The sequence below is a fragment of the Echinops telfairi genome, unplaced genomic scaffold, assembly GCF_000313985.2.
Source record: "Echinops telfairi isolate 266 unplaced genomic scaffold, ASM31398v2 ScPeMD7_2;HRSCAF=8, whole genome shotgun sequence".
NCBI classification, from domain to species: Eukaryota; Metazoa; Chordata; class Mammalia; order Afrosoricida; family Tenrecidae; genus Echinops; species Echinops telfairi.
Window position 1 is genome coordinate 25,400,489 of NW_022103898.1, and position 12,877 is coordinate 25,413,365.

The 12,877-nt window shown below is 34.4% G+C and overlaps 2 protein-coding genes across 2 annotated transcripts in view; one reads left to right on the forward strand and one right to left on the reverse strand.

The window, feature by feature from the left end:
* GNPTAB (N-acetylglucosamine-1-phosphate transferase subunits alpha and beta) overlaps positions 1-5,902 on the forward strand; it is a 94,443-nt gene extending 88,541 nt beyond the window's left edge. The window contains exons 28-30 of the mRNA XM_013004058.2: positions 2,491-2,589; positions 5,247-5,351; positions 5,481-5,902. Coding sequence (XP_012859512.2) covers positions 2,491-2,589; positions 5,247-5,351; positions 5,481-5,534 — 258 coding nt within the window. The 3' untranslated portion in view covers positions 5,535-5,902. The remainder of the gene's footprint in view (positions 1-2,490; positions 2,590-5,246; positions 5,352-5,480) is intronic.
* Positions 5,391-12,877, reverse strand: part of CHPT1 (choline phosphotransferase 1) — a 20,049-nt gene continuing 12,562 nt past the window's right edge. Inside the window, exons 6-9 of the mRNA XM_045291249.1 lie at positions 12,436-12,594; positions 11,778-11,903; positions 7,883-8,084; positions 5,391-5,560 (exon numbers count right to left, since the gene is read on the reverse strand). Of these exons, the coding sequence (XP_045147184.1) occupies positions 7,953-8,084; positions 11,778-11,903; positions 12,436-12,594 (417 nt within the window). The 3' untranslated portion in view covers positions 5,391-5,560; positions 7,883-7,952. The remainder of the gene's footprint in view (positions 5,561-7,882; positions 8,085-11,777; positions 11,904-12,435; positions 12,595-12,877) is intronic.

Sequence of the window (12,877 nt, forward strand, 5' to 3'; positions counted from 1 at the left end):
CACTGGTACAGATAGGAACTGGAAACACAGGGAATCCAGGGCAGATGATCCCCTCAGGACCAGTGGTGTGAGTGGCAATACTGGGAGGGCATAGGGAGGAGGGTGGGTTGGAAAGGGGGAACCGATTTCAAGGATCTACTTGTGACTTCCTCCCTGGGGGATGGACAACAGAAAAGTGGGTGAAGAGAGGAGACGGCCAGGGCAAGGCATGACAAAATAATTTATAAATTACCGAGGGTTCATGAGGGTGGGGGAGCGGGGAGGGAGGGGAAAAAATGGACCTGATGCCAGGGGCTTAAGTGGAGAGCAAATGTTTTGAGAATGATGAGGACAATCAATGTACAAATGTGCTTTACACAATTGATGTGTATGTATGGATTGTGATAAGAGTTGTATGAGCCCCCAATAAAATGACTTATAAAATGACTTTAAAAAAAAAAAAGCTACAGTCTTGGAAACCCACAGGGGCAGTTGTACTCTGTCCATAAGTTTGCTGCGGGTCGACATTGACCCAATGAATAATAACTTAGTCATTATCCTTGGGGGTCTTTGTTGTTTCCAATGATTTTTCATTGTAAATCAGTGGTTCCTGAATGGTATTAAATGAAAATTCCTATTAAAAAAGATTATTGATATATGCTGCTGCTGGGCCAAATAAGGTGCATTAGGTCACATGGGTGTCACTGGTATCTTTGTGAGCATTATTTTGGTGGAATAGTGAGTGCAAAAGCCTAATTGGAATGAATAGGAGAATGAGAATTAAATGGGGTACCATAAGGAGAAATTAATAAAGATTTTGTGTGTAATTTAAGATTTCTTTGAAACAGCAGCATGTTTCTGTCCTAAGGTAATCTAGAGGGAAACATTTCAAACACCGAGAGGGACAGCTGCCGAAAATGTCCATTGTGAGAATAGATGGGATCTAAACTCACTGCCATCGAGTTGATTTTGAGTTATAGTGACCATAAAGGACAGAGTAGAACTGCCCCTGTGGGTTTCCTTATCCTTAAAAGGAGAAAAGTTAGCATATAAGCTTAGATGTAGTTCGGTGGTAGATGTGGTAATAGAGACTAAGTTCCCTTTAGATTCTATTTAACAAGATAAAATCATCTGTTAAAATTAAAGGTGGTGGAGATGTTACCTTCTGAGGACAGAGGAGAAAGCACGACCGTTTCCTTAGAGTAGGCCAGTTAATGAATTAGGGAAATACCAAGTACCTGTAAGCATTTAATTTGACTTAGTGATCATGAATTTACAGTAACTTCAGTTAGCAGGGTTGTGGGTTTTCCTCCAACTATGAATAGCCCACAAGGTACGTGGAGAATTAGATTTTCAGGGTTGGGATTTAGCCAAGCAAATGTGATGGTGAGAGGGAGGCCAAGTACATATGCATGAGAGGATTGATATTGCCTGGCCATGGTATTTTAAGCTGGGAAAGAGAAAAGTGAGGACACGGAGTTGGAGGGTTTAAGACACTGAAAAAAATAGTAGGATTAGGATTTTAGGTCCTAACATAACTTGAGGTAGGTAGTGATTGATGACTGGGATACAGTATATAGAAAAACATAGTAATGTTTAGAGACTAGACCTTAGAATCAGATTTGGAATCTCATTTCATTTTTACTAATTGTGGGTTCAAGGAAAAATCACCTCTGTTCCTCAGTTTTGTCATCCCATGAAAAGGGATACAGTAAAGAGTACCTATTCCATAGGGTGGTTGTGAGGATTAAATGAATTCATGTTTTTTAGAAAGGTTCAGGAAAGTATCTGACACATAGTTACTATGTGAGGCAGCTTTTAAAAGTTTATGGGCTATTTATGTTTTTTTCCTCATGCTTTTAAAAGCCCCCTCATAGAAGTTTTATACATATTGTCATGAGACCAGTTCCTAAAGAAGGATAGCATGCTTAGTCAAGTAGAGGGGCAATGAAAACTGGGAAAGCCCTCAAGGAGATGGATTGACCACAGTGGCTGCAACAAGGGGCCCAGGCATAGGAACAATTGTGAGGATGGTGCAGGACCAGGCAATGCTTTAATTCTGTTGTGCATAGGGTCATTATGGGTCAAAATCAACTCGATGGCACCTAACACCAGAAATTTTTCTGCAAATAATACTGTATAGTGCTTACAGTTATTGGTAATGACAAAATCTTGGATACAAGCAACGTAGGTGAATGGCTAAAGTATGGTGAAAGACAAAATCATCGGTGGAGAATAAATTAAGGAACTGAAACACTAATAGAATAAGGATCATCTATATGGATATTAAAATCATCAAAAATTACATATTCAATGTCAAAAGTATTTCCTACTTCATAGTTGGTAGGATTTAATTTTGTATGAGCGTGTACAAATGAGCTAAACTTGTTATTAATACATAAGATAGGTAATGTTAAAATAATTGATTTTATAACTTTTAATCCTAATGTAGAATATTTTTGATTAATTAAAAAAATATGTTACCACAGCTTTTTTCTTTTATATTTGTAGAGTATATTTCGACAGCAACAAAAGATTTTGCAACAATGTAGAATTGCCCAGAGCCAGAAACTGAAAGAGATTAAATGCTTATATGAACAATTCATAAAGGTCTGTTGTATTTGGTAGCACAGTACATTATTATATATGGAAGTAGAATTTTTTTTCTTTCCAAACTATGGGAAAAAAACATTTTGACTATACATTTAAATTCATAGCCATTTACTATTTTGAATTCATTATTCCTAATTTTCAAGAGCTAAATGTATTTATACATATACGATTCATAAATGGTTTTGGAAGAATGAACCGAAACAGGAAATTTTTTTAAATGAGGGATTTTACCTAGAAATGTACATGCTATTCATAAAATTGCACTTTAAAACATTTTTATCATAGTTCTTTTAACAATGCCTTGGGATAATATAGCAGTATATGTGTAATTGAAAATAGAAAGTTCATAAATTGTTTCCTGGTAGTCATATTATGTGTCTTTATATCACCCATGTTTGTTAAATAGGAAACGTTAGGTGTGTGAGGTGGTTCCAACTCACAGTGACCCCACCATACACAACTGAAGGAAGCACTGCCATTGTGTTAGGTTTGAGTCCATCTTTGCCGCCACTGTGTCAGCCTATCTTCTTGAGGGTTTCCTCCTTTTCACTGACCTTCCACTCAACTAAAGTTGTCTTTCATTTCAAATATATAATCGTTTTATGGCATTACTTCTAGAATTATTGCGGCAAAAACTTTATATGCTAATTTGTAATCTTAAAAGATAGCCTAGATGTGTAATAGAATACAAAAGCCCCTGAAGATTAAAATCTTCAGGATTAAAATATGCCTATTGTCACATGTGCATATTAGTAAAATGTCTGCGACACCTTGTTCATCAATCTGTACATGGAAGTTTCAAAAAGTTCATGGAAAAATATAATTGAAAGATAATGGAATTTTTCCATGAACTTTTTGAGGCCTCATACTTTTTTTTTCTTCAACAGTTTAATTGGTATATAATTAATTCACATATCATATAATAGTTCAGTCACATCAAGAAGATCTCATAGTCTTATTTTTTATTAACTACTCAGAGGAGTTTAATGATAACCCTGGATACATAACTTTTTCATGGATAAGTTCTTTTGGATACTATTGTTCCAATACATGTTAAAACGGTTACATGTAGTACAAGTAGTCCCCAATTTAGGCATTCAAGTTACAAATAACCACACTTAGTATCTGATGATCTGCACTGCATTTAACAACTCTCTGGGGTCTCTTTTTTTTTCTTTTTATCATTTCCTTTTTTTCTCCCCCTCAACAGTTTTATTGGCAAGTAATTTACATATCATATAGTTGAACTGTTCAATCATACCACGGACCTGGGTCTTTTTTTATGGCATATATTGTTAATATGTACTCCATTCGATGTGGCAGTGCCTAATTACAGATGTTGGGCTGCTAACCAAGATTGGTGGTTTAAATCCACTAGCCTCCCTACCAGAGAAAGATGAAGCTGTTTCCATAAAGAATTAGTTTTGAAAACTACATGGGGTCACTATGAGTCAGCATTGACTTAATGGCAATAGCTTAGTGGGTGTGCTGCTACTGCCTTAGTGAGGTCTTTCATCATTACTTTCTTGGACTATTAAAACTGTTAATTGATTTTTCTGTTCTTCAGTCCAGCCTGTATTGAACTATCATATTCCTTCAACATTTCCTTTCCTTCTAGAAAAACTAAGTTTTCATTATAAATTCTTAGATATTTAAGATCCTCCCCTATAACATGGCCCTTTTAGCATAGATTTGCTACGTTCTTTTTCTTCCTCTTCTCAAGAAAAAACTGATTTTTTTTATCTAACTTAGTATTTTTTATTTACTGAGACATACCATTAAGAATACTTTTAACTCCTTTTTCTTCAACATTGAAATCTTACTCTCGCTAGCAAAATTGGGTTAAGTTCCTTTTTTCTCCACATAGCTATTAACAGTTATATTTCCATATATAATTTCTGTATTTATGAAAAAAATGTTTCTTCTGAAAAATGTATTATTCATTTTTAATTGCTCTACAGTATTTAGCATCTCAAAACACATTGCCATCAAGTCGATGCTCACTCAGCACCCCACTGGGTTTCTGAGGCTATAACTGTGTACAGGAGTAGACAGCCCACTCTCCCTAGGAGTGGCTGGTGGTTTCCAACTACAACCATGCAAATTGCAGCCCAATGAATAACCACTACACCACCACAGCTCTTAGCATAGTGCTTTTTATATAGTAGGTAGTAGATAACTTGGTGGATGAATAGTAAAGCTTTAAAATACAGTTTTTGTTTCTCTTGAAAAAGAAGTCATGGTACAGATCACTATTGTTTCTGAAATCATGCCACGTTTACTAACAAAAGGTTAGTTTAGATTTGAAAAATAATGGTATTTATATTGGACTTCGAATCATTTCCTTTTTTTGGCACTATCTTCACCTCGGCAGTTCTTTAACCCATTGTTTTGACAAAGTATATACAGCTGTTGTGCCATCTATAATACTAATAGTAGTAATAATTTGTACAAATAATAGTATTTGACTCACAAATAACATTAAACATTTGACTCACATCTGATTTTTAATTTCTCTAGTGGGAAATTTGGTCTTTAAGTATTTAGGATTTTACTCGGAATAATGAGCGTTATCTAAATATTGAAAAGCTATTTTTGAAAATTGTACAAGTTTAGAGTTTGAGAAGGTTTGTAACTGAACTATTTGTGTTTAGAGTTTGGAGGAGTTGGATAATAAGCATTGTGAAAATCTTAATGATGCACAAAGTGAACACAGAAAAGAGATGGCTATGTTGCAGAAGAGAATTATGATGGAAACTGTAAGTAGTTATATTTAAAACTGAAAAAGTAAGGACTGATTTAGACATTGAGATATTTTATTTGCTGAAATATGCATAACACTTAACTAAATATTAAACAAGTGTTTAATATCTCTCTTCATTTAACAGCAGCAGCAAGAGAAGGCACGTGTTCGAAAGTCTCTTCATTCCTTGTTATTCTGATGACTCTTTGAAGAAAGAACTTGAACCTAAGTAATATGATACAATTATAATTAGCTAGAGGGACATGCAAATCTTTATAGTGATTAAAAAATCCTACTTTAGATAATTACATCCTGTTATTCATTAGCTTGTTTAAGTGAAAGATCCCTTATGTGTTATCCATAAATATAACCTAAGCAGTTTTGTGAGTCATAGCAATTTTTAGCTTTTTGATAGTAATAGTGAAAATTTTCCCTTAGTATTGTCAATTTACTTTAGCAATTAAGATTTTATTTCCTTTCAGACTTTGACTTCAGTAAGGTAGAAAGCACAAGTATGTAAAATTAAACATTGTTTTTCTTTAAGGGAAAAATAAAGATTACAAAATATTTTATATGTACTTGTTGTCATTACATTTTAAGAGCAATTCTAAATGAAAATAAGATTTCAAAAGAAAACCTACTGACTTGAAAATTTTATTAGGAACAACTTGTTTGTATTCATTCTTACTCTAAAATAAATTAATTTCTAAAAATCATTAAGATGATTAAACAAGTTATATAAATATTAGTTTCAAGACAGTTTTGAAAATATATCATTTCTACAAGACATCAAAATAAATATCATTTAATTGAATTTAGTCCACAATTAAACGGCACTTTGCCTTTAGCAATGATTTAAGAGCATTTCATTAACATAATTTAAGGACTTAGAGTTAAAATACTCATTTTGTCTTTAAAATAAATTACCTAGAATATATTCAAGTTTAGTAGCCAATAAGTATGTAAATTTGGTTTTACAGTTTCATTTCCAAACATAGGATAACATAAAATCTTCAACTAGAAACATTAACAACTATTAAATTGTTCTTCAGCATGTTGAAATAAGTTAGTTAACTATTTGGTTTTTTTGTCCAAAATTGATCTCAAAAGTTCATTCAAAATAAAAAATATGCCCTTGAAGAGGAGAGGAGCGACTTTTTCCTGTTTATGCATGATTTTAAAATTCTAGCCCCTAAAACTTAACCCTTTTCTTAGGTTTAAGGTTTTCCATGTTTTTACAAACAAGTTCATACAAACTTTTCATAACTGTGATAACATACAGAAAGAAGTTAGTCCTCCATTAATAAATATTTGACATAAGAGACATTATATAAAGGATTTTCCTTTTAAGATAAGATGTATGTTAGTATATAAGTCTTAAGTACTACTCAGGCTTAGATGAAGACTCTTGGGAAGTTTTGACCATAGCTACAGTGGCAAAGTTAACTAGTGTTCTCCATGTACTTAACTCACATAAAACTATATATTTTTCCCTTGTCAGTAATAGTTTTCCTGTTTTATGTAATAGACTTTTTTCTTAAGATGGAGAATGTACATAGATCCTCTGGTTTTCAGATTATTTTGTAATGTGGCATATGGTCTATAGAAATATAGGCTAAAATTAAAAGTAGGGTCAGAGATAGGAATCTGAAAATTTGAATCTCAAAGATCTTTCTGATGGTTCTAGTTTCATAATGAGCGATCTAAATAAATTTAAGTGAGAGTAGAAGAATAAATACCTAATAGTCCACAAGTTGATATTTATTTTCTCCTCCATATCAAATGAGTCAATGGGCAACTGAAGCAACTCTTGGCTAATATTCTAACCAGAAGATATTTTTGCTATTTTCTTTTAAGTTATTAATTTTCTTAGATGGCAGTAGTACTTTAACTGCTATTTTATTTTTGATAAGAGAATGTTTAATGCCTGCTTCTTTATGACAAAGTTTAACTTAAAATATCAAAGAACAAGTTACTTTCAGTGTAAACATTCATTTGTTTTTCTGAACTGGTAAGATAAATTCATGTTACTAACTATAAATACAGATAATTCTAGTTTAACTCTATAGTAAAACAAGTCTTTAAATTCCATAGTAACATGTGTTTTGAAAGTCAGCAATATTAAAAACAATTTCTTATAACACATCTGACAGATAGTATAAGCTATATGCACTTAAGCAGTACTTCGAACTCACTTGTCAGTTTTTAGCAATCAAAGCCAGTATCACTCCCAACATAGCTATAAAATCCTTCAGATCCTGAATTTTTGTGTAATCACTTGGCAGTGAAAACCCCAAATACTCAAAAGAATTTTCAGAGACAAAGAGATTGCTATTTAACTATACTGATGCACACTTGCTTATCTCTCAGGATTGATGTTTTTCTCCCTTTGGTTTTACTAATTAGAGATTGTTATACTTTCACTCTGATAATATCTGTGATCCAAAAATGTTGGTAATCAATGAGCCTCATAAATGATAGGCATAATGGAACCTGCAAGACTTATATTTTACATTCAGATATATCCTTATTTGATAGTATACTAGCCTCCTGCAAAGGGGGGTATATCCTTCACCCATAGTTTCCCCTAACTGCTTCTCCTCTTCTCCTTGGGCTATTAGTCAATATGCTTGTGAACCTGTTCAGGTGCTTGATGACATGAAGTCTTGAATATACTTATATGAAGGTGTCTTGAAATTTGCAGGCACAAAGCACTAAAGTATGTTGTCATATCAAATGAAGCAAAGACCTTTAGAAGCAAAAAAGAAAATACAAATGTATTATGGCGTATCTTTACTGAACCAACAACTTTTTCTGCTTCCCACAAAATTGAATTACACTTCACTGAAAATAATGCATTTAGAGTACATGTATATATGCCACATTTGACTCTTTTACCATACAATTGGTGGTTATACATTGAACTGCTATCCATAGGTTACCATTTTAAAACTAGCAGTGGCTCCTCGGGATAAAGATGGGGCTTTCTACTCCCATAAAGAGTTATTACAGTTGCAGAAACCCACAGGGGCAGTTCTACCCTGTCCTATAGGGGCGCTATGAGTCAGAATCCATTCCTCTAAAAGGAACCTAGAGGCACTGTGGGTTAGATACTGGTCTGCTAACCACAAAGTTGACAGTTCAAACTCACCAGCCACTCTAAGGGAAAGATGAGGCTGTCTGCTCCCCTAAAGAGTTAGTCTTGGAAAGCCTAAGGAGAAATTCTGTCTGTCCTATAGGGTCACTATGAGTTAAAATCAACTCTGGTAGTGGGTGTAGTCCTCTGATGGAGCTGTGGTGGTGCAGTGGTTAAACACACATTTGCTTACCACACATTTGCTAAGTGAAAGGTTTGAACTCACTATTAGCTCCGTGTGAAAAAGATGTCTTTGAAAAGACTCTTGTTGTTAGGTGCCATTGAGTTGGTTCTGACCCATAGTGTCCTATGCGCAACAGAAGGAAACACTGACTGGTCCTGCACCATCCTCACGATTGTTCCTATTATTGAGCCCATTGTTGCAGCCACTATGTCAATCCATCTCATTAAGGGCTTTCTTTTTCACATGCTTTACCAAGCACGATATAAAGATTACAACCTTGGAGCTCCCATGTCCTATGGGGTGGCTATGAGTTGGAACTGACACTCACACTGCAACACAGGTTTGGTTTTGGTTCATAGTCTTATAGCACCTCTGTAGGACAGATAACTGTCCCAATGGATTCCTAAGGCTCTAATCTTCATAGAAGTAGATTGCCTATCTTTCTTCCTTGGGACAGCTGGTGAATCTGAGTCATCCACATTTCAGTTAGCAGCCAAACAATTACTGTGCCAATCTTGAGCCTGAATTGACTCTGACAGTGGATTTTAATAGCGGTGGTATGGTTCCTCGTTGGGCTGTGACCTGCATAGTCAGCAGTTCACAACCACCAGCAGCTCTGCAAGAGAAAGACTGGGCATTCTACTTCTGTAAACTTAACAGTCTCATAAACCCACATGGGGTCGCTATGAGTCAGTATTGAAGACCATGAGTTGAGTTTTATGGAATATACAGAGTATTTCACAATTATAAAAACTGGCTCAGTAACAAAAGAATTAGAATACCAATCCTAGAATGTAACAGAACTTAGGTCTTCTGACTATAGTCTCACCTTTTTATTGTGTGATTAAACCAAAAATGTCTAAATTGTAAAATAATGACTCCCTAAAGGGCCAGTCATTATTTTATAATGAACTAATGAACTCACTCCCCATCAGATAAATTTCTTCTAAATTAGCGATAAGGTAATAGGTCTGGAAAAGACCATAGTTGAGGGAAGGTATATACAGAATTATGTGCACAAAATTTAACCAAGAACCTAACCTCCATCACCATAAAGACAATACATCCCAACAAAATCAAAAAGTTCAATAGTACTTCATTCATACAGAATTGTGCTGTTAGTGTTATCAATGAACTTTCTCCTCAGCTGGCTAAAGTTGCTCTCAATTCTATATAACCACTTGAATATAATAGGCATACATTATCCACATTAAGTAGGAAGTAATAAAAATTTAACTTGCTTCATCAGAACAAAATACAAATTATATTCCTAATAATACACAAGACTATTTCTAGCACAAAATGGTCTCAGAAGCTTATTCTGCCCTGTTCATTTCTTCAATATTAGCTAACAGTTCTTGATGCACTAACCCTATCTAATTTGCTAGTGCTAACTCTATCTAAGGAGCCATGGTTGCATAGGTGGTGGGCTCTCAGCAGCTTTAACCCCACCAGCTACTGAGGGGACAAAGATATAGCAGTCAGCTTCTGTAAAGATTCCAGACTTAGAAACCCTTTGGGGGCAGTTCTACTCCGTCCTATAGAGTCACTTGAGTTAGAATCTACCTGACTGCAACAGTTTTCTGTTTGTTTTTTAACCCCATCTTAGGATCCCTAGCAGCACAAGGGCTACTCTACCCTGCTGCTTCCTGAGAGAAAGACCTGGTGACCTGCTTCCATAAAGATTACATTTGAGAACATCCTACCAGGTAGTTCTATCACAAGGAGTTGCGATGAGTCAGAAACTTATTTGGTAGCCAACACCATCTATTTCTAGTTATCTGCTGTAAGATGAGAGTAGCTTAAAAATTTATTAACAAATCATTTTATTGGGGGCTCTTACAGTTCTTATAACAATCCATAGATCAGTTGTATCAAACACATTTTTACATATGTTGCCACCATCATTTTTAAAACATTTTCTTTCTGCTTAAGCCCTTGGTGGCAGCTCTAGTTTAAAATTTTTTATAATGTTAAAAAGCTACATTAAGTTAAAGTCAGAGTGAAGTGATTTTTTTAGGTGGAATCCCTAAAGGTTGGAGGTTCAAGTTAACCCAGAGTTATCTTGGAAGAAAGGCTTGATGAGCTACTTCTGAAAGTGAGCCATTGATTCAAAACCCTACAGAGCACTGTTCTATTCTGGAAACACATGATTGAGTCATTGGAAACTTTGTATATTATTTTTGAGGTACACAGGTATTTTTTCCAAAATTTAAGTTGTAATATTGACAGCAAAGTTCAAAACAAAATAAATGCTGCAGAAGGTATGCAGGGATTGGAACCCTTACATTTTTCTGGTGGGACTGTAAAAATGTAACCACTGGAAAGCAGTATGGTACTACCTTAAACAATGGGAATAAAAGTTCCATATGACCCAGCAAACCTTTGCTGGGTATACAGTATACCCTAAAATAAGGGTATATATATCCTTCCATATACTCATGGAAACAAGCTAAAGGCCTATTAGTAGAAGAATGGATAAAGAAACTGGTATACACAGTGTACCTTATGGCATGGATTGACCTGAAGAACATTATGCAGAGTGAAATTAGTCAATCACAAAAGGATAAATATTGTATGAGATCAGTGTTATAAAGAGAACAATAAAGACAGATTTTCATACGAAAGGAAACAGACTTTGATGACTACCAAGGGGGGGAGGGCCAGGGAGGGAAGATGAAGCAATATTCTAGAGGGTAGACCTGTGTTAACTTAGCTGAAGAGGAAGACAATATTTCACAAGGAGAAAAGAAATCAAAGGGGGGGGGCAAGGAGAATAGAAATTAAAGGGGAATGGAAGCTAAAGCAAGCTATTGGAAGGTTTGATATGTAGTTTAAGTTGTTGACTACAAAATTGATTTGAAACATAAAATCCTACCTAATTTACCACCACACTCTTTAAAAATGTTGTTGGACACTTGACCTCTAGATATGAGCCATTTCTACATACAAAATAACTCAGCTTAAAAGAAGTGATTATAAATATGATTTAGAAGGATTTACTGTGTCAACTCTAGATATTGAAGTTACTTAATTTAATGAGATATCTCACTATATTGACTTTTAAGCATAGTATTATCTGATATCTGTCTTAAAATCTTAACAAAAAATTATTTACTTACCATTGCTACCCATAGGACAATATATTCGTCTACAAAATTACTAAAATACTGGTCTAAAAATAAAAGACCTGGCCCGATAAACACCGAGTCTTGAAGATATAGTTCACTTTTGGTCATGTGAGCTACCTAGAAAACAAATAAATAATCATTTCATTATTAAATTTTGTATGTTTGAGCCTTACTTTCAGGACTGAGAATGATAATTTTAATTCAATATTGATACAAATAAGGATAGAGAACATTTAAACTTACATTTGATATTAGAATATTGATACCAAAAATGTCTCAAATTCATGTAGGGTATCCTGTTTTCATTATTTAAATTTCTTACAAACAAGGATTATAATAGAAAATTACTTAGGAACTTATTATACACGGAGGTGTCAAAAAGTATGTGGAAAAATTCTTTTGTCTTTTAATTCGATTTTTCCCTGAGTTTTGGACACCCCCCACCCCCCACCCCACCACTGGATAGTTATAAATCTGTTTTGCTTTGTAACAGTGAGTCCTAGAGCAGTTTTATGGTTTGACTTTAGTACAGAGCAAGCCATATATAGTGAAGATACCACAAAAGAAAATCTGCTCATTGTATGAAATCATTCACAGCCTTATGTTTGAAGACTATGTACATTATTTATACCGTAAAATAATTTCTTACCACCAATTTTTGTGCGATTTTAGCAAAGACGCATCCAAACATTAGGGTATAAAGACAAGGATGTTTTTCAAATACATTACTTGCAGACTTTTTATAAATCATTATTGCCAGTATGATAATTAGTCCTATGTGGAGTCCAGGTGACAAGACACTGGTGCCCTAAAAGGTAAACAAAGTCAGCAGCATATTTTGACACTAAAAATTAGATTGAACATATATTTTGTGCTATTGAAAGTATAGATAAGAGCTGAGCTTTTTAAAAAAATCATTTTACTGGGGACTCGGACAACTCATCACAATCCATACACCCATCTATTGTGTCAAGCACATTTGTACATTTGTTGCCATCATCCTTTTTTTTAATTTATTTTTTAACATTTTATTAGGGGCTCATACAACTGTTATCCCAATCCATACACACATCAATTGTGTAAAGCGCATT